Source organism: Ziziphus jujuba, chromosome 4 (genome assembly GCF_031755915.1).
Source record: "Ziziphus jujuba cultivar Dongzao chromosome 4, ASM3175591v1".
In the NCBI taxonomy this organism is placed as follows: domain Eukaryota; kingdom Viridiplantae; phylum Streptophyta; class Magnoliopsida; order Rosales; family Rhamnaceae; genus Ziziphus; species Ziziphus jujuba.
The window spans coordinates 5,969,754-5,991,707 of NC_083382.1; the positions used below are offsets into that span (position 1 = coordinate 5,969,754).

At 33.9% G+C, this 21,954-nt stretch overlaps 3 protein-coding genes and 1 long non-coding RNA gene across 9 annotated transcripts; 1 reads left to right on the plus strand and 3 right to left on the minus strand.

Annotated features, from left to right (window-relative positions):
* Positions 1-162: 162 nt before the first annotated feature.
* Positions 163-7,843, minus strand: LOC107416286 (DNA repair protein RAD4). Of its 3 annotated transcripts, none has more exons than XM_048471496.2 (14): positions 7,644-7,841; positions 7,429-7,497; positions 7,188-7,312; positions 6,648-6,950; positions 6,452-6,544; positions 5,873-5,965; positions 5,660-5,761; positions 4,366-4,415; positions 3,084-3,833; positions 2,105-2,480; positions 1,826-2,020; positions 1,556-1,708; positions 1,037-1,246; positions 163-778 (listed from the first exon to the last, which is right to left on the minus strand). In XM_048471496.2, the coding sequence occupies exons 1-14, from the start codon at positions 7,702-7,704 to the stop codon at positions 386-388; spliced, it is 2,973 nt and encodes a 990-aa protein (XP_048327453.2). In that variant the 5' UTR covers positions 7,705-7,841; the 3' UTR covers positions 163-385. The 3 variants fall into 3 exon arrangements, with proteins under 3 accessions (XP_048327453.2, XP_015880255.3, XP_048327454.2); XM_048471497.2 differs by having other exon boundaries at positions 544-778; positions 1,017-1,246; positions 7,644-7,843; XM_016024769.4 differs by lacking the exon at positions 7,429-7,497.
* Positions 7,844-8,891: 1,048 nt separating this feature from the next.
* Positions 8,892-10,526, minus strand: LOC112490114 (uncharacterized). Its single transcript, XR_003054393.3, has 2 exons — positions 10,383-10,526; positions 8,892-9,092 (listed from the first exon to the last, which is right to left on the minus strand). It is a non-coding gene; the product is annotated as an uncharacterized LOC112490114 (long non-coding RNA).
* Positions 10,383-14,342, plus strand: LOC107407538 (THO complex subunit 4D). Of its 2 annotated transcripts, none has more exons than XM_016014828.4 (6): positions 10,383-10,645; positions 10,980-11,123; positions 11,211-11,279; positions 12,027-12,217; positions 12,734-12,802; positions 13,740-14,342. In XM_016014828.4, exons 1-6 carry the CDS (start codon positions 10,448-10,450, stop codon positions 13,912-13,914), a joined length of 846 nt encoding a protein of 281 aa, XP_015870314.1. In that variant the 5' UTR covers positions 10,383-10,447; the 3' UTR covers positions 13,915-14,342. The 2 variants fall into 2 exon arrangements, with proteins under 2 accessions (XP_015870314.1, XP_048327134.1); XM_048471177.2 differs by having other exon boundaries at positions 10,448-10,645; positions 13,743-14,342.
* Positions 14,343-15,129: 787 nt separating this feature from the next.
* On the minus strand, positions 15,130-18,904 carry LOC107407537 (uncharacterized). Of its 3 annotated transcripts, none has more exons than XM_048471176.2 (6): positions 17,993-18,904; positions 17,821-17,892; positions 16,869-16,927; positions 16,607-16,735; positions 16,064-16,199; positions 15,130-15,792 (listed from the first exon to the last, which is right to left on the minus strand). In XM_048471176.2, exons 1-6 carry the CDS (start codon positions 18,689-18,691, stop codon positions 15,475-15,477), a joined length of 1,413 nt encoding a protein of 470 aa, XP_048327133.1. In that variant the 5' UTR covers positions 18,692-18,904; the 3' UTR covers positions 15,130-15,474. The 3 variants fall into 3 exon arrangements, with proteins under 3 accessions (XP_048327133.1, XP_048327132.1, XP_015870313.1); XM_048471175.2 differs by having other exon boundaries at positions 17,809-17,892; XM_016014827.4 differs by lacking the exon at positions 17,821-17,892 and having other exon boundaries at positions 17,993-18,901.
* Between the last annotated feature and the right edge of the window lie 3,050 nt (positions 18,905-21,954).

A 21,954-nucleotide genomic window follows, 5' to 3' on the forward strand; every position in this document is an offset into this window, starting at 1 on the left:
ATTAAACCCAAAAAAGATAAGGTTTAACCAACAACTACCAATTAATTTTCAAACTATTCGAGGTTGTGGTCTAGTTTAGAGTTCACCAAAAAACCCCTCTCAACAAGTCCTAACTAGAACACAAGTAAAGTGGTTAAACATGTTATCCAGGCCAAAAACACGTGGTTCAAAAACCTAATAAAATTTTCTATTTCCCAGGAAGAAACTATTTACATCTATCAGCATTTCAAAAACACGTCGAGGTTCTTTTTTTCTGTGCTACGTCCTATGAAAACTACTACAGAGTACAATATTAACAAAGAAAAAAGAAAAACAAGGTCATATTCTTGATTTGAGATAGCCATCATGATTCCAAGTTGTTGCAGAATAGGTGTAAACTCTGATGCTACAATTCTTCCACTTGAACTGAAAATCCACAATGGCATCTTTTTGTCATGACCAAACTCTCATCACAACTGCGGTCCTCAATTGAGAATACATGCTCATGGTTTTCCGGAATGGCAGCTGATGGAGGATCCGGCTTTTTTTCATGTGTTTCTTCTTGCTGACATCTAAGAGATTGTTCATCATCCTGACAATTGCCGACCTGTAAATTTGATATACCTTGCACAGTTTGGATATCGGTGGATGCAAGCGATGACAAGTTGTTACCGTAACGGTTATCCAACCTTTGCCGAGTTACCAATGAGGAAAGAAGCTGATACCACCGAGAAAGAGCCTGTATTTCATTCCTTTTCTTCTCATCAGCATCCCTTTTTTCTTGTTCCTCTGCATATGCCTGGAAAGCAGATAATCGAAAAAGGGGGGGAAAAAAAAATTAGAATCCATGAAATCCATATGAGCTAAGTCGGAAATTAGAGTTGGGAACATTAAAGGTATTTACAATTCACAAATATATGAAAAAGGGGGTAAATCAAAATAATCACAATGACATACAATTAGTGACTAAATCTTCATGCTCATCAATGAAGAAAAGAAAAAAAAAAAGCTCATTACAAGGACATAAATTCACTCACAGTATTGCAAAGTAATTCACCTCTAATATTGCATCCTTGAACTCAGAACAGACCACAATACCATCAAAGACTGGATGTGATTGACCATTTTTGAATTCAAAACCAACCATGGCAGGCGCATAATCTATTTCAAGCCTCTTGGCAACATAAAACACCCTTGGTAACTTCAAATGGACAGTGCCGGGTGGAAGGCACTTCTCAGACCACACTTCCACTTGACCACGCTCATTCTAAGTCAGAAATAAAACATACCTATCAGTGATTATAAGGTTCCATCAAAGAATAAATCATGATATATAAAGATATAGATATGTTAGATTTCATCAATACATGAAGCGATCAAAAGCTAGTCCACAAGCTAAAAGCTGAGAAACCAAAAGGTGATCGAATAGTGAAATTATAGCAGATGTATAATTTCACCAAATGGAGAAAACAAGAAAAATACAAGACAGATCACTGCCTCTAAAGTAGATTGTTCTTTGTTTCGTTTCATTTTATTTATTTATTTAAATATTGACAGTTTCATTATGAAAAAGTACCTTTGGCACTATTCCATTAACAGCATGAGGCAGACACAGAGGTTCCAGTTGCCACTTTCCATATAGTTTAGTAGTTCCTTCAGAATCATCCAAATTATAGTCATCATCTTCACAAACTTTTGCTTTGTGAAGCTTCCGAGAACGTCTCAACTCCTGAAGAAACAAAAGGCAGGGCGAGGAAAACTAATATATGTAAACACAACATATTGCTTGTAAATATGACGAAAAGTGCATCTAATAGTAATGAAAGCACTATCATCCAAAGCAAACCTTTATTGGAAGTTCATTGGCTTTAACTTGCAACCCCTCCCTCAGCCATCTTTCTTTTGTTTTGAGTGTTTGCACACACGTTCTAGGATAAACTCGATGACCAGAACAAAATCCAAGGATGGGACCCTTTGGATGAAGTACCTGATACTTGGTAAGCCACTTTTCAATAGCATATAGCCGATGGTTTCTATAGGCCTGCATAAAAGAGAAAAGCCATATGATAAAGCAACTGAGAGCTTGAAACTTAATTATCATAATATTTAAACCATATCAATTTACCTGTTGATTAGTTGGAAGTGGCTCAGTCAAAGCCCTAGTTTCAAACTCCATGTCCTCAAGGGAGCTCCTTGCAGCAATTGAAGAACTCTGCAAAGAAGATCCTATAGCAATCTTCTTGCCATGGTCTTTTGGCACTTCAAGACCAGAGTTTCCAAGCAAGTTGGCATTGTTTGGAAAATCATTTGTGCTCAAATTGTCTGAGACCTTAGGGTCTTTTAAACTCTGATTTCTAAATGATGCGTCGATTTTGTCTTTCTCTAAATGGATCGTGCCTGCAGTTCCTATTGCCTCAACCTCTCTCAAAGGTGCCAATACTGCATCCCACCAAATAGAGTTTACCCTCTGTGAGGCTATCTTGTACCACTTTGTATAATACCTGTAAAGATACGTAATAATGAAAACTTGGGGCTTTTAAAATATTGCAAACGATAAAGGTGCTTTTAAATGTCAAGTGCAATTTAAACTCATCAATTTTTATACAAAATAGAAGAATAATAAAACAATTCTAGTTTAATTATTATCTCACAAAGAGCAGTTACATAAAGTTACATGAAAAAGCCAGTGCCTACAGTTTGTGCAAAACGAAGTTACAAGTAAAACTATCCATTCGTTTTTCCTAAAGTATACCAAACAAAGAAACCAACAAAATTGCCAGACATACAGACAAAAGACTTGCATAAAGGATTCAGTAAGAGTCTCCCTAAAATCTGTTAGTCATTTAACCTAGCAACAATTAACAATTAGCATACTTAGCTAAGAGTTTGGAAGATTGAATAAACAAAGCACTTGTGTGTAGTACCTAAATATCTAAATGAAGTATTTTGGAAAAAGGAGGCTGAAATCATGTTTCTAATCAACAGCATGGTGAAAGTAGGGATAAATAGACAAGATGAAAAGGCATCAAAATTCAGTCTGACAAAAAGAACTGAAAAGTATGATTAACACATGAATCCCTAAAAATTTGAAGGACAACAAAAACCTGCGGGTCACATCTTTAGCCCCATTTCCCGCAAAAGCAACTACGTATCTCAAAGTCACTTTGCATGCAGCAGCTACAGCTTCAACCTTCAGCTCTCCATCAACAATAGCATTGATAGCATCAACATGCACCCACCTTCCTGTCAAATTCTCCCCGCTGCAGAATACTTCTGCCCAATACAGAGGAGATGCAACTCTCCCTGAACCAACTGCAGTAGAGATTGCCTGAGAGGATGGAGATCCTTCATTTACAATTTTTTTCATTCTCTTTGCCGGAGAATAGAAGTCTGACGAATTACTATCAGAACCATTCACTTCTAACCCCACTTTACCATCTGGAGCCCCTATTGCTGTTGCGGACATAGCCATCTGCAACTGCATCTCGAACTCAAGATCCCCTTTTCTCTTTGGTACCTGAGATTTCTCAGCAAGGCAGGCCTGAGAATTTTGTGGCTCACATGATCCGATATCATTTAATTCAGTAACACAAGAATCTTTGAGTTGAGTCTCGTTGCATGTTGAGTAGCAATCCTTACTTCTGGATGAACCTCTTGAAGAAGTTTCACAGAAATTGTCCTTTTCATTGGATGAAAATGATTTTACGGGAGACACAAAAACCTCCTTCTGTCTATAAACCATCGGTGTTGATGTACTGAAGATACCCTTCCTTAGTCTTCCGGCATCTTGGCTAAAATGTTCAGATTTACCCACATCTGCCTTTAAGGAGGCAACATCCAGAATGGACACAAACCTGAAACAAATATATAGGAAAGGATTACAGCAATTCCTACCAAAACCTCAAAGTACATCACTTATAAAGGTCAGGTCCTAGGTTTGATCCAAACTTAATTCTTACAAATCATGCCTAAAAAAAATAACAATACTAAAAAACTAAATTTCCAATTCTTCTCCCTTGAATGAGATTTTTCCTTAATTTTAACAGCAGCTATATTCTTATTGGAAGTTAAAAGAGATTGCATTTTAATGATGACACCCCTGGAGCATCCAACAACATGATATCCTTAAAGAAATAGCAGTATATTAGAAATCCACTTTATAGTAGTCTGATTCTTTTTCCCAAGAAGACAACTTACTGAAGACTTGATGCTTCAAACATTTTATGAGGTTTAGAGAAACCCACATTTTGCCCCATACCTCAATAAAGAAAAAGAAAACTGATATATTCAAACTAATTCAGAGAAGAAAATCTATATTCAGAAAAACACTTATTTATCATGAAAAGGTACATCTGATTCCCAGTTTTGATAAAATAAATATCATACCTAGCTGTAAGGTTCAAAGCTCTGAATAGTGCCACAGACAAGGCAGCAATCTGCAGAAAAATGAAGTGGTCAGCCAACAATAACTAATATATGCATATTGTATAAATTACAGTATACAAAACCAAACTTATATTTCCTGAACACAAATTTTACCATTTGAAAGGTTGATTTTATCACTTTTTTTTTTTTTTTTTTTTTTTGGTCTATAAGAATATGACTTAATTAATAATAAAACATGAAGTACAATATTTTAATGACGACAAACTCTTACAAATAATTTTGTGAGAATGTGGGGAAAAAAAAAAAAGAAAGAGGAAAACATGCCAATATAAAAGTAATGCCACATCTTTGGCAGAAATTCCAAGCTAAACATAAAAAACCAGACAAGCCTTATAGCATCTCCAAAATGGCTCTTTAAAATAAACAGCATCTTCTTAATTATAAAGTGCATCTTTAAACATAAAGAGTGAAGCTTTAAAATGTCCTCCAACAATGCTCTTTATATTATGCTCTTTATTTTTCTTTTTTCTATAAACTTTTATTGTTACGTTTATTTCCCTCAATTTTTACCTATTCTTTCTCAATTAATAATAATTAAAAGAGATGCCAATATATTGAAGAATAAAATTTAATAATTAAAATATGATAGCAGCTTAGGAACTTGTTCAGCATTAAATTTAATTACATAATATTCAATATAGAGAGTGGATTTGGCTCTCTACATTTGGAGAGCCACTTTTTATTTTACAAAGTCAAAATAAAAAGTGGATTGGAGCATACTTTTGAAATCTTGGCTCTTTAAAATAAAAAGCACGTGAGAGTGCCTTCGCGATGCTCTTAAAATATTTTGAAGTCAAATACCTAAAAGAAGCCAAGACTTAGTTTGAATCCCAAACAAATAAATATATCATGAAACTTGTCAGCAAACATTCTTCAATTCTTTCCAGCTAAATGAAAAATGGATCATCCAACTGAAAATAAAGAATAGCAGGAGTTAAGATACACATAATATGCTTCAACTTTTCTTAACAGTCTGGTCCGTGTAAAACCACAATGCAAGAATAAGTGGTCAACAGATTCACCATCTTTCCTGAAAATATACCCATTAAGGGGAAAAACAACTATTGGTCGTCTTCTTTGAAACAAATGGTAAACATTGATATTCCTAAGACCAAAAAACAATAATCTCTTGCAAGATATACTAGGAAAGGACTACTTTCACACAAGAAGAATTCTGCGTCAAACGAATACAAACAGTTTTAAGAATATTAGGGATAAGAAATTAAGAATCTACCTCTTCGGAAGTCCCTTCCTGAGTTTCCAGGGCAGAGGCCAAAGCCAGATCAAATGGTCTCTTCTCATCAGTTGAACTTCTAATGCGAAAGTTATTTTGAAACTGCAAATTTTATGTAAAGGCATGAATGACAGAACAATCATTAGGTTATGAGAAAAGCATCTTCTAGCTTGTTCAACACAGGGAATACAAGGCAAATTAACTGAACCATACCCAAAACACTAGAGGATGCAAAGCCTTAGCAGTAAGCTTTTCAACCTTTGTTATATACTCCAAGTGCGTTGGAATAAGAGAGAGTAGTGCAGCCTGCAACAATAATAATTTTTCTTCAGAAAATAAATAGTTAGCTTTCGATGCCCAAAAACAGTCTAAAAATAATGGTCGTTGCATACATTTCCTTGACCAGAGACAAAAAGAAGGAAGTAGAATAAGATAACCAAAATTACAAGCTAGGGAGTGGTGGCAAGAAAGCAGAGATGGAATCTTTTAGGAAAAAAAATATATTAAACTAGTAATTTCCAGTTTGCAACGGCAACACCGAAAAGCCATGCAAAAGCTACTCAAACCACCACCTTTGAGTAATGCGCAGTCTACAAATAGGATAGCAAAATGAAGCCCAAAAATCTAAATATACCACAATAAACAAAGACCCCAGCATATTTCAAACTGCTATAATATGCGACATTAACTATGAAGTAGCTCATATCAAGATGATGACAATGGGCTATGACAATGAAAATGCTTTTCATTCTAATTTAAGGGATCTCACTAACACAATTTACGAGAAACAACCTGTATGAGAGGATTATCACAAGCTCTATCAATTAATCTTCCCCGGGCAAGTAAACAAAGCAAATGAACCTTATGAACAAGCTCAGCCAATTCCTGCAGGAAAAAACTTGAAATCATGATACCTTTAGAGGCAAAAATGAATTTATCATGAGACAGAAGCAAATGTCAAAAAACTATTTGAAGATGTTCTATTCACCTTCTCTTCAGCAGTAGCACGACGAATAGGTTTGCGTGTCACAGAATCCGACGGCTCGTCAAATTCAATTGTCATTTCATTGTTATCTGCGAAATCTAGACTAGGAATCAAACCATCTTCCCAATCTGCATCCTCAATTTCTTCCATACCATCTGAAAGATTGTTCACTGAACTCCCCACAATATTATCGTCCCTGAAGGTGTTTCCTGTTGCATCTCCACTACAACCTTCAGCCTCAGAAATAACCAATCTGACCCTTGAATCCACATCTTTTTTGTCATTATCTTTTGACTCATGTCGTGGCTGAAAATAATTTTCACCGAACAAGGAAAATTCATTTAATTTAAGAAATTGAATGAACATTGCACATCCATGATGACTCTATAATGGAGAAAAGTGGAATCAAACCCACAAAAATTAAAGTTGTAACCTACAATCTCAGTATGTTAAACATCCCATTATCAACAACTAACAATACATTCGACATACATTCTTAAAAACAGTAACAAAAATCATAAAGGGCCAAGTTAATGGACCAACCATGTCACTTGAACTACATTGTTGCAGATTATTGTCATGTTTCTTCAACCCAACTGAGCTATTATTTCTCTTTGAACGTCTCAGTATTCTGCCAACGGATTGCCGTGATAAATCTGTAAGACTTCCTAAAATCAAAGAACAGATAATTATAAGCAAAAATATAAAACTTATGTATATATATATATATATTTACAATATATATAGAAATTATGTTTGTCCACTGCCAAACAAAAACAATCACCATCAAGTGAGTGCATAGAGTTTCTGTTTTCTGAATCATATGGAGTTTCAATTGTATTGTTTTTGTCGCCTGAACCCACAAAAAAAAGTAAAAAATAAAAAATAAAAAATAGAAGCGGTTAGAGAAACACAGTTACAAGGCAAACAGACCCAGAAAAAAAATTTTAAATTAAAATTAATTAAAAAAAAAAAAGAAAAAAAGAGCGAGGAATGCACCTGAGGATGATGATTGTTTACGTCGCTTGGAGGAGCCAGATTCGTTCTTGTTGCTTCGCATTTTTTTTTGTTAAAAGACGAAGATAACCAGCAGGGCTGACAGACAGAGCAAGTCGCGCCTAAAACTGTTGGGGCTTTCTTCTGCCTGTTAATACCGCGCGCCAAACGAGCCCTTCGCGAGCAAATGTTTCTTTTGTTTTTTTTTTTTTCAACCTAATAATACCCCAAATCAACTCATTATTTTCGTTTCAAAAAAAAAAACAAATTTGAATTGTTTGGAATTCCTACATTAATTATTTCTAATAAGTTTTATGTGGCATAGTTTTTTGAAGTCAAATTTTATTTTTTTCAATCAAAAAAAAAATTTTTTTTTCCCTATGAGTTCAATACAAACAAAAAAACAAACAAAAATTAAACCAATTTTAAGGCCCTATTTAAGATACTTTTTACTTTGGCATTTTTTGTTAGTTGAAAAGAGTTTTTGGACAAACCATTCTGTAACAATTTTGAATAAAAGCCCTTTGAAGGTTTGAATTCGTTTGAAAAAACTATTTAGATTTTATATGGCATAATTTTTAATAAGTTACAAACAACTTTCTAAGTTTTAAAAAATTGTTTCTTAGCGCGTTTATATAATTTTTTAAAAATATTTGCACCCGAAATCAATGTAATATAATTTTTTTTCAAATTACATTTTGGAAAAGCAAAAAATAAAATAAAAATAGAAAATATACCAACCAGACCCTTAAATATCTTCAAAAGCAATTTTTAAAACTTAATAGAAAAAAAAAATTTAAATAACATGGCAATCAAAGTCTAAATTGTTTAAAATCTTTACACTTATATTCAGAACAATTTATAATTCTTGCATTTGATATGATATAACAAATGTTGTTATAAAAAAAAAAATCAAGAATTTATTATTATTTAACAAAATTATTGAAATTAATTATTAGGGGAATTGATTACAAAAATCCAAGTCAACAAAAGAGACTTTTTCAAAAGGGAAGGAAAGTGATTCCATGCCAATGTCACAGCCTTATTTGGGTTGTCAGTCTCACAAAATTAAACACACAACAACAACCTAACTCTACTCTAAAACAGCGTTTGGGTATATTTTTACAGAATCCAAAACACCGCCTTTCCACGAGAAAAACCTCCCAAAGCTCTCAGAAACCCTAAAAAAAAAAAAAAAAAACAAAAAAATAATAAAGCAATAAAAAAAACTTTTATTTATTTATTTGTGTGTGTGTGTGTGTGTGTGTGTGTGTGTGTCTCGTCGCTCTCGTTTCGCCATGAATCTCTCACCTCCTTCCTCGTAAAAAAGAAAAACGAAAAACCCTACTTTTCCCCTAAACTTTTTGTCTCCCTCTTCCTCTCTCTCTCTCTCTTTACTCGATCTCCGTTGATCGTTCTTCTTTAGTTTTCTTCCGAGTCTTTACTGATCATCTGCAGGTACTTCTCTCTCTCTCTCTCCCCCCTTAAATCTCTTTAGCCTTGATTTTCTTTTATAGCTGTGATCTTTTTTTTAGGGTTTATTTTATCTTGTATGGTTGTAGATTTGTTAAACGCTGTGTTTGTTTTTGAGTGGGAAAATTTATTAGATTTTCTGGGAGTATTCTGTGTGATTCATGCTTTGGAGTGGGTTATTTGTTTTGAGTTTTGGGATCGGTAATCCTATTTAGATTCTGGGTATGTTTGTTTAGGAATCTGATTGTGTCTTTTCGGCTCTTTGAAGCAAAACCTATGTTGATATTAGCTTTTGAATGGCAACTGAACATGCTTTGATTGTGTAAATTGAACTGGGGACTTGGGTTTTTGAGGCTTCTTTGTTTGTTTAATGCTTTTTCTATTTTTTTTTTTTTTATAATAACCGAAATAAAGAATTCCTGGTTTTTGTTTTAAAGGCCTTCATCTGTTCGTAAGTCAGTGTCTTTCTTATTTATTTATTTTTTTTTAAAAGCTCTTTTGTTGTTCTTTTTAGCACATTTACTTCATCAGTTAGGCTCTGTTTAAGTGGTTTTCTTGCTTATGAAGGCGAAGAAGCTCCTCAATGCTAACTAAATTATAAGGTTCTGATACATTTCTGCATGTTGTGTATCTGTCTTGATTATGGGTTAAATTTTTTTTTTTTTTTTTTTTTTTTGGGTTGCATGATCTCATCTTATTGGTTATCTTAATTCTTATCTTTTTTCTAAGAAATTGGCTTCTATAATTGTCGATGTCTATTTTTCAATCTTTATCCTTAAAAGATGCTTAGATACCAAAGGAATGTTAAATAGACTAGAAGGCAAATACTTTTATCTTCTTGTAACATTTTTGTATTTAAATCAAGTCTCACATGAAAGTTTTTTAATGAGTTTCTGTAATCTTTAGAGTTATATGCTGAAAAGTTGAGGTTGGAACACAAATTTTCTGTTATTTTCTCCATATTCTTAACGTTTTGGGAGATGCAACACATCTTTAATTGGGTTAGCTTTGATTCTTATGATACATGGTCAGAGTCAAATTGTAGGAATGGCATTCATCATTTGTTAGTTTAAACTTTCTAATGAAATACCATTTTATCAAAATTTTGTCATGATTATTTTTGTTTGGCAAGTGTGATAAACTTGCTAGATTTAAGTTCGACTCCCAGCCATCACTTTTGGAACTTCTGTTCATCGTTGCATTGATACCTAAATTTTAAGTTTGAAAATTGTAAACTTACTGTTATATTTGTTCTTTTTGGTTTTTCACCTGCAGGTCTACTTTTTATTCCTTTTGTATTTCTGGAACTTCGCTTTACCTGTACCTTTGAATCAATGACTACTCCTTTGGATATGTCTCTTGATGATATGATAAAGAGCAGCAGAGGTAATCGTGAGAGAGTTAGAGATCGGGGCAGGGCTCGTCGTGGTCGTGGATCACGTGGGTCCTTTGGTGGTGGAAGGATGACAGGGCCAATTCGTAGGGGACCTCTCACATTAAATGCTCAGCCATCTCCATACATGATTGCCAAGGCAAGCTTAATCCTGTAGATGTTTTATGATATGCATGAGCATCTGATATCCTTTAAAAATCCAAATACAAGAGGATCTCTAAATATGTTTTAGAAACTCAAATACAAAGAGGACTATAAACTCATGGAGAAGCTCATTGTGGCTCATACACTAAAAGCTCTATCGTCATCCAGTGCATTTGTACCGTTAGCTTCGCGTTTATCTGTTCTTGTGGATTATTTAAGTTATTTTTTCTGGGGACTTTGAGGAGTGGCGAATTATCTTGTTATCTATTCAATAAGCTGACATTTCTTCTTTTCCCCATCTGGATTCTTTTTCTGCATGCTTTCACCAGTCCTCACGCAGAGTGAAGAGCTTCCCATGGCGGCATGATTTGTTTGAAGATAGCCTTAGAGCTGCGGGGATAACACAAGTTGAAATTGGTACAAAGTTATATGTTTCCAACTTGGACAATGGAGTTACAAATGAGGATATAAGGGTACAGTTTGAGCCACATATTTATGTGTTAACGCTTTCTATACCAAATTTCTTGTAACGTTCTCCTGAAACCTGACGTGCAACTCAGGAACTTTTTGCTGAGATTGGAGACTTGAGAAGATATGCTGTTCACTATGACAAAAATGGCCGCCCAAGTGTAAGTTATTCGGTGTCATAGTTTTGGTTCTCTTTTATTTGCCTTTAACATTGTCCTACTTGACATACCAGATTATTTTGCATGGATACATGTTGAATTTTGTTGCATTAGGATTGACCATGTAAGTTCTTCATTGCAAATTGTGTATCAGAGATGACTAACTAATTAAGTCCACCTTTAATGTAGAACATGGTAAGCATAGGAACATACCATGTTACCATACTATCTCTCTGATTTAGTGATAGCATGGTTCTTGTAATTAAGTAAATTGATTTTGACGTTGAGGATATAAGAAGATAACTTAGTACTTTTTGTTGATAACTAGTCATATGGTTTTGGATTGATGGTGTGCTTTCCATAAGCTTGATGTGTTACCTATATTATATGTATGCTTGCTATCCCATTCAATAATGTGAGTTGACACAATTTCATTGTGTTTCAACTTATATTGCATGACCAGAATTATTAAAGTACACGATTCTAATAACATTGCAAATGGATAGAAACAATTTTTTCTATGAGCTTTAGTTCCTGGATTGTTCTGTTTTGTTTGGACCCTTGCAGTTGTTATTGGTATAGGTCATGAGTTTTGCATTTCTGAGCTATTTGCTATGCTTTCTTCTTGCTATTTTATTGTCGTTTCAGTTATCTGGTTGCCTATATTGCATGCTATTGTATGGTATTCTTGTAAATATGGTTAAAGTTTGCATTTCATTGATAGAAAATAATATAGTTGATTTCTTACAGGGTTCAGCTGAAGTGGTTTATACGAGAAGGAGTGATGCATTTGCAGCATTGAAGCGGTACAATAATGTTCTATTGGATGGGAAGCCAATGAAGATTGAGATTGTTGGTGCCAATCCTGGAATGCCTATTTCTGCACGCGTGAATGTAACTGGAGTAAATGGAGGAAGAAGGAGGAGGACTGTTGTTATGACGTATGTAATTTTCCACTTCTGGCCTCATTTTTGGGAAACTAATGCTTCATGATTGGGTTAAATTATTCATCTGTAACTTGTATGCATTTGAAGCTGCCTGTTGTAACTGTCAAAATGCTTTCTTGAGTGTTGCAATGACCCTTTAAGCTGTCTGTAGATATCTGTAATTTTGATGCATTCCTTTTGCTTTCTGTACCTCCAGGAAACACCCAAAAGAAGAAAGAAACCTCTTTCTATCCCCTAGCTGTGTATGTATTGATGGATATGTCTTGAGAATCATCAATGATTCTTTGTTTTCACTTAGGATTTTGAGTTGAAGTGAGAAATGTTTTTATTCTTTATGGTGCCAGTCCGTTCTTGCTTGTGTCTAAGATTATTCTTCTAGACAATACTGTGTATTTTATTGATTCTAACTTTCAATACTTTGGTCTAGTATGTTTTATGCATTTTATTATTATTTTTATTTTAACCTGTCAGCGGTCTTGGATCACTGATAGCAAATATATCATCCTACAGGCCAGGACCTGGACGTGCTGGTGGTACTGGTGGTGCTAGTGGCTCTGCTTTGGTTAATCGTGGTTCAGGGTATGTTTTCTTATTATTAGATTTAGGGACTCAGTCTTCTTTTTGGTTAAGTCCCTAATCTGTGATGTAATTGAGTTCTCTAAAATATGTGAAAATATTTATTTTTAGTGTGCCTTTGTTTTGCTTAATATGCCAATTGAGTGTATTGAGTGCAATATTAGAAAGAAAAGTACATAATTTAAATTGCTTGGTATTTTGTGTTAAACTGGTACATCATGATTATATCTCTTGTGGTCTTCTCTATTTGTTATCAGTTATATTATATTATCTTTGATGACACACTTAAAAATCTCACCATGAATTACGCCATTCTTCATACTTGGCTCTTAAATTTATTATTGGACCATGCAGTTAGTATGATTAAGTATTTCATGTGCCTATGCAAGCTAATTTTACTGTGGTGTGAACCTGCCCTTGGTGTGGCCTCTTTTGGTACTGATTAAAATTGCCTACTAAGTACTTATAGGTGTAATAACATAGGATCCTCGATATAATTTTGTATAAAACAGATTGCATCATTTTGTCTAAATTGACTCAGCAATGCTAGTGCTTATATGTATGGCTGTACTAAACTTTTGTCGATTCAAATTTTTTTAATTTAGGGTATTCATACAATGGCCCCTGATGACTGCCACCTTTTATATTTTTAAAGTATGCTTGCAGTCAGATATGTTTTTACTTCTGTGTTTATATGTTTTCAAGCCTCGAGCTATCCAATAGTTAAGGATTATGCCAGTATTTTCAAAGTCTATCTAATATATTAAGGGAGAGTTGTGCTTCCCCCAAAACCAAAGGGAAAGCACTAGGGTGTCTTTTGTTCGCTACTTTACCCCAAGTGCTTTAACATCCATTTAACATCCATGAGTATTAAATTGTTAGCTATTTTGATCGATAACATCTTAGTTCTTATGATAAATTATGTTGTTGGATTTTGTAGTAGGAGTCGTCGTGGCGGACTGGGGAATGCCCGTGGCAGGGGTCGTGGTGGCGGTGGCCGTGGTGGTGGTGGCCGTGGTGGTGGTGGCCGTGGAAAGAAGAAACCTGTTGAGAAGTCGGCAGTTGAACTTGACAAGGAACTGGATAGTTACCATGCCGATGCCATGAACACTTAGTGAAATTTGAAGTTAGGGGACTGGAAGTTGTTAGTATTAATCAGCATTAGCTATCATAGCTGTGTACAAAATGGCCATTGATTTGGGTGGTACATTAACTCTTGTTTTTTCCGACTTAGGTGCCTTTATGCTTTCCATTTAGATAGCACAGATTAGCTGGAATCAATCTGTTGGTATTTGTCAAAAATTGTTTTTGTTTTTGGGGAATGATTTGGGCATGTATTTTAATTAATGCGTTCTTGTTTGTTCATTTCAAGTCTTTACCTAGGCAAGTGGTTTGGGATGTATAGTACTATTACTGTTGTGATCGGTAGTACACATTGCTAAAACACATCCCAATTTCATCTGGTTTTGAGACCGGTTGAAGTTTTGTTTGTGCTGCAAGCTGCAAGGAAGTTTATAACGGGAAGATGGTGTTATTTTCTTCACGGTTTGAAATCAATTTTCATTTTGAGTAAGTTGATTTCTGTACGTGTTTAAGATTTTTAGAATTGTAAAATGTGTACGGTGCGTGATTTGATAATTTTTTTTAATTTGAAATTGCAAAAATGTATTATTTGTACAAGTGGGAAATGGTATTGTAAAATTCTTAATTTCTTTTGAAAAGACTATTTAATATATGTGTATATATTTAGGGTGTAGTTCTTTTCGTGGACTTGAAACTACGACCAATTAGCCAATTGTGTATCACATTTTTTAGGCAAATAGGCATTACTGTTAAAGCAGGGAAATGGCATTTATCTTGGGACAAAACTTGTGTCATGTAACCCTCACAAACGGAGACTTTTTGCAGTGCCTGTTGGGGTTGCATATGTAGCTTCTAACCCAGCAGCTCAGCTATTGTAGCACGAACAAAACATACATACATTTACACATTCATTTTGTGAAAGTTGAAAATTCAACGTTCTCCTACGAAAAACGTCAAAGTGTCTTCTTGGTTGAAGCCTAAGCTTCCCGTTCATTGTCCACTGCAAATCAGGGAGTTTTTGGATGCTACAAGCGTCCATAAAATGCTTGTTCTTTTGTGGGAAAATGTAGATGAACGTGAAAATTGCACATATAACTTCATCTTTATGCAAGGCCCACTCTGATAAGCAAATGCAAGAGCAGTCTGCATGCTCACAAACCTTCAGTCGATATAAAAAAGCAAGCTTGGAAACCATCCTCTTCCCGGTAAAAGTTGGGAGATAATAAATTACAATAAAACAAAAGGTCTATGGAACTTATGTTGAAAATTGCAACAGGAAAAATATACCATTATTCAGTTATCATGAGCTTTCAAATTACATATACACAACAAGAAGCGAAAATCAAGATTCAAAAATGAATCAAGAACTTCAACAAATGATTGGGTAACCACTTCGTATATACCCTACATTGGTAATGCCCCCGTCTGCTTAACAAAGCCGGGGTTGTGTGCTATCTTGGAGGACATGATACAATGTACAAATTCTAAACATATTTTAAGAATTTGTATTGAAAAGGATTATACACTCGCCCAAAAAATAACCTCAACTAGGAGCGCATGAAAGAAAGTAATCAAACAAAAGAAAGATATTGTTATTGGGAAGGACTTGCATCTGTAGCCAGATTTCCAAGTTTCTTTTTCTTCATGAGCGTTTCAACTAGTTCATCCCAGTTTGTCTTTCCGCTATTAGACTTTGACTGAACTTCTGGGGCATCTGCACTCTGACTACGAGGAACCTCTGCTTCTTCCTCATCCTCATGTTCTTCGGTTGAAGTTACAGCATGAGGTATATTCAAGCTGACAGCTCTTTCTAATGCATCTTTGTGTTCCTTTTCAATGGTCTGCAACCTCTCAAGTCTCTGTACTTTTGGCGGAGTTGTTAAAGTCTCACCACTACTTTCCTTCATCATCTGACGAATCACACAATGATAATCAGTCTTTTATGCCACATCCAGTGGATCTAATAAAATATGATATATATAAACTACATAGAATATATTGTCAAGCCACATCAACTGGCATGATTTCATAGGTTAAATGTCAATTCCCTTCCAATAGTATCAGAAACATAAGAAACAAAGGTGAAATAAGGAATGGGACACCTGGTACACATTTTGCTTCAAGGTATCTGATGAAGAAAACAGAAAACAATAGTTTTAGAAAATGAAAACATTTGCTTACTTTAATAGCCTTCTCTGCTTCCCTTTCTATCCAAATAATTCCATGATCAGATGTGGCATTACATGACAAGACAATATGTTCAAATCTCCCATCGACAGGAATGGCCGTTCTGACCTCTGGAGGATACCTCCCACATCTGCATATAGAAAAAAAGAAAGGAATTCAGTAATCCAATGAGCAAACATACATTAATTGCCTCACTCCATAATGTAAATAAATTGCAAAATAAAAATAACGTATTTCCCTTGAAGCAGCAGTTACCAGATGATAAACATCTTTACGACTTGAATATTAAGTAGCAGATTCATTCAATGAATCTTGTAAAAAAAAGTCGAGCATTTAGAAAGGTCTCAAAAACAACATTGCAACATCTTCACATAGAAGAGTTGCAAACAAGGCAATTTGTACTAACTTATGAATGTCTATGGCAGTCAGACTTACTTTTCTGGTAAACAAACAACTAAAGGTGTGCAAATTCTCATTTAACAATGAAGTAAACTCATGAAGAAAATTATATTTTATAAGAGCTTAATGCCTTGGTACCTGCAAAATCTTCGCTCCACAATATGATACATTCTTCCAGGTGCATAAAGTCTTCGTGGATCTCTAAGCTTTCTACCTTCCGGTATGAAGGTATCTCTCAAACAAATCAAGAATAGTAAGCAGGGCAAGCTGTCCAAAGCATCAAGGCCTGGTTTAAGAAATAATTATAATAATAACTCACTCCACAAAATCTACAATGGAGACTTGGACAATAAAGCAAACAATTAAAGGAAGATTGTGTTATTGAGAAACCAATACTTACCAGAAGAGTGACTTGAATATATCTTCTAATGGAGTCGCTGTCCTGGGCAAGAAATCATCCTGGATATGTTAAATGGCAATGTCAGTGTAGTTCCTATTGAAAGACCAACGGTGATTTTACTAAAAGACAGCTTGAAGTGACATGCAAGTTCATAGAAAATTGGGAACAAAATAGCAAAGGCAGCACTGATTCGATAGATATATGATGGAGAAAAATGACAATGACGCAAAGGGTAAGTAAGTTATTGAAGAAATGAAATAAAACAAAGGGAATCGGAGAAAATAAAGTCTTTTTCTGTTTTGCTTTTGACCATTTTGACTAGGCATTGAATCCCAACTTACGTCCTGAGTGGTGTTCTCTCTAGAGGTATATCCTTCTTCGAAAAATCGCCCATTTCACAAAACTAGTGGCTGTATATATGGAATTGAAGCATCAGTTTGAGACCTCAAATTTGGTTCCATATTATGCCTGCAATGGCCTGTTTTAGAAAGTCGAGTGAAAATGACACCCTCCTCCTACGTATCTCACTCATAATAGCCATGCAAATCCTAAATTTGTGTGTTATAAATTGTGGTCTGGAACATGCTTGTCAGCTGTCCACATCTACTCCAAGCTAAATTACTACCTATCACATAAACTGATTTATTTATTTATATATTACTATTACTATTACTATTATTATTATTCTTATTATTATTATTATTATGGTTTGCCCAGTCTCTGATAGTGAATTTGTGACCACAAAGCTCAGAACCTCCAATTAAATTTTCTAAAATTTACCTTCGCTAGAGATTTTCTAGTAAAAACAGATTACTCTTATACCATAATACCATTGAAATACAAATTAAAGCCAAAAAGACAAAAAATAACAAATAAAATTCCATCATAACAACTAGTCAGATTTAAAACGGAAAAAAAAAAAAAATGAAATTTTTAATACGCGGCTGGAAACTTGAAAGTTCACTGATTTTCGAAACAATAGTTCAGACCCAGATAACTCTTCTTCTTTAATAGCAAACCATATCTATAAGAAACAATTCTTTGTCATTTCCACAAACACCAAACAGGCAATCAAATCGAAACACATAAAAAAATTTAAAAATAAAAAATAAGCAAACAATCACCTGCAAAATCACAGAGTGTATCACATCCGCATACTTAACAGCCAAATTAAGCGACATACACCTGGCCGGAGCAATCGCATAGCAGCGAATCTTATCCCTGGGAACCCCACCCAATCTATCAATGTGGTTAGCCACAATAACCGTAAGCAAAGAAGCAACCCCAGAACCCAAAGAATGACCCGCGAACACCATCCGATAATTCGAACCATTCTCCAGCCACAGCTTCTTAAGGGTCTCCGATTCCTGGTTCAGAAGCCAAGTAGCAGATTTCAGAAGCCCATGGTGAGCATACCCACCATCAAACATCTGCATACCGATCCTATTATCAAGCAAAAGCTTGTAATCACTCTCTTTCACGAGGTTCAGACCGCGAATGGCCAAGACAATCTCGCGGTTGTCGTGGTCGGCGTAGATGATGTACGGAGGGGAACGACCTTGGGTCTCTTCGTAGGTGACGCGCTTGACGAGCCAATCGGGGTTGAGCCTGTAGCCGCCGGGGGGAGGGTATTGGGGGTTACGGAGATCTGGCTCGTAGACGGCGAGGATGAGGCGGCAGATGTGTGGGACCCTCTCGAACTCTTCGGGTGTGGCGGTGGGCCAGGTTGCGCTGTCGTCGTTGCCGATGTAGGTGCAGCGCTTCCATGCCCAGCGCAGGCAGCCTAATACGACGACGCATTCAACTCCGCACGCCACGGACATTGAAAGAGGGTGTTTTTGAGAGAAGGGAGCTGAAGGGTGAAGCGTGAAGCTCCCAGGGGCTGCTATGGAAAACGGGTCATGAAGGAGAGAGAAAGTGAAGAGAGAGAGAGAGAAAGAGAGGGACAGGTTGGAGAGCTGAAGACGATGATGTGCTTGCCTTCGCTGGAGATATGCTTGTCTTCACTCTCTCACTTTGTTTCACAATTTTTTTCCCTTTTTAAATCTTTTCACAACGGCATAATTTCGTAATTTATATTTTTATATTTATTCCATTTTGAGTCCAAATTTAAAATAAAATAAATAATAAATAAATAAAAAAAAGCTTTATGATATATTTAGAATGGGAGGTGACTGTTTTTTCATTTATTTATTTATTCATTTCTTTGTTTATTTATCTTTTTAGCTTTTTATTTTGCTTGTATTTTAATATTGGCTGTGTATATTCTTCAAATTTTTTTCCTATGAATTTCTCTCGGATTTTTGTATATATATATATATATATTATGCCTTTGACTTTTGGATTTTAGAAGAAATCCGAAAATAATAATTGTTTTCCAAAAATTAAAAAGAAACTCACAAATATCCTTTTAACAAGTTTTTTTTTTTTTTTCTTAAGCTTTTTCAATCTATCGGCTACACACATTCTTCACGGTATGCCCCATTCCTCTGGGATTTTATTTTGTACCAAATTGATAATACTCCAATTATTCTTTTCATAAATAAAAGAGCCACATATATTATTATTATTATTATATTGAGGTTAGGATTCAATTTGGATCTTTACTCAATAAAATAATAATTTTTATCACATGAACATTATTTTGATAAAGTTTTTTTTTTTTAGCAATATAAAATGATTATTATAGTTGTCATTTGACATTCATATATTTTTTAGACTGTTTAATAAAAAAATTAAAATATAAATATTACCCAAAAAAAAAAAAAACTTAAAGTTTTCGAATGAAATAACATGTGCTGATAACTATTTTATATGTAATACAAGTATCTAATTTGATTAGAATATGTTTTTACCTTTCAAATTATTTGATTAGAAATATTATTTTCTAATTTCAAATCAATGTACTTACAGCAAAAATTCTTTTTTGTGAGCAAAGATTCGTTTCTTAAAGACAAAGTAAAACTTATGGAAGTTACTCCTTTGATTTATTATATTATACTTTTGTTTATTTAAAGTGAAAATTACTTTTTCAGATCATATTCTCTGTAGCATTATGCAAACAAAAATAACACAAATTAGGGGTCATGGCACAAATTATGAAGAACTGAGATTATCTTTCTTTTCTTTTCTTTTTCTTTTTTTATTATGAATCTTTCTTGGTGCATGTAGAATCTTCCAAGTGGATGACAACTATTTCAATAAAAAAAAAAAATTGAAAATAATTGAAGGAACAAAAATTGGATGTGACATAAGTTCCAAATGTGACCATCTGGCTATGTATACAATACAACTTTGTTACCTTTTCGCGAGAAACAATGTCTTCACTCCTTTTTATCAAAAAAAAAAAAAAAAAAACGTCTTCACTCCTTTATGAGTAGGATGAATCTACAAAGGGTAACAAGAAAGTTAATTATAGCTTGTGCCAAAAAAAAAAAAAAACAAAAAAAAAACAGTTAAAGTATAAATTTAGTTAATAAAAAGATGTAATTGGAAGATTTTTAGCCCAAAAAAACAGAAAAAGAAAAAGATGTAATTGGAAGATGGAAGAAGGAAGAAGGGCATCTTAACTTTATATTTTGTTTGATCTTTAGCGCCATTACATGTGTATAGCTTTATTTTCAAACCTTATATATATATATATATATTATAAGCTTTTAAGGAAGTGTTTTTGGGCATTAGCATTCTTTTATTCCTTTCTTCAATACGTATATTGTGTCCATTGGAAATGCAATAGAAAACGAGTTAATATTGTAGTTGCCGTAAGCGTGTGATCATTCCTCTTGTGGAAATAAAATTCTGTCATATACCAAATATGAAGATGGATCAAAAAAATGGAAAGTGATATATAAAAAAGAAAAGAGTCACTGATAGTATACTATATATGTTTGTTATTAGAAACTTTATTCTTTTTGAAATAGTTGGTGATAAACTCATTATTTCTTCAAACATTAATCCATTTAAATTTCATAACCCTAAATAAAGAAGAGGAAAAATAGAAAAAGATTGATGAGTGGAAAGGAACAGCCATCCTTTGAATGAATACATGGTTGGTATGCATTTTAACGTTGCATACAATTTTTGTTTTCCAATAATAAATTATATGTATTCTATATTTTAATTCTGTCTTTTTAAAGATTGGGAAACAAAATTTGAATTCTCAACCTCTATTAGAGAAAATAGTAATTTTGATCGGACTAATTAATGTATATAAACTTTCTTTTACAAAAAATGAGATTTCAATTTTAAAACAGTTTTGATCTTGTCTCTCAGAAATATGTTTATGTATTTATTCTTTGCCTAAAATTCAGTCTTAGAATGTAAAACTTATTGACAATTTAGAAGGGACAAAAATAATATATATATCATCAAATGCGTCGTATATATGATAAATAAATAAATATTTACCAAAAAATATAATAAATTAATAAATATGCAATAAATTTTGTGGTGTCAACAGTGGATGGTGAATAATTGGCCTTTGAAAGAGCAAAGATAAGGAAGCTAATAATAAAGACAAAAGCAAGCAAACAAAAATACCCAAGCAAAACATATATATATATATATATATTTTTTTGTTCATTCATTTTCATACCCTCAATATATTTTCAAACCGAAGAATGTATGACATCTCTCTGAAAATAAAATATAAACGAATGACTTTATTTTCAAACTAGTATTTCTCATATATTATACAATATTTGCCATAATGCGTATAAGCGATCAAATAAATCCAACACTTAGTACTATCTCTATCCGTTCCCATAAGTTTAGCAACTAAATCAAATTAATACATCATTACCAAAAAATAAAATAAAAAATTCAAATGAATACATTTACATACTAAACCTTTTTCCCACCGTAAAACTCTCTATTTACTTGGTAGCTAACAAGCTATTTATCCAATTAATTAACCCAAACTATACAAGTGAATAATCAAAATTGTAAAACCAAACTAATTGAAAATTTTGAAATAACTTAAGCATATTGGTTTTCGCAAGACCAAGTAAAAATACCTAACAAAACTAACATTTCTGACTTGAAGATGTAAGTTGGCCAAAGATCACCAACCACCCAAATAAAAATA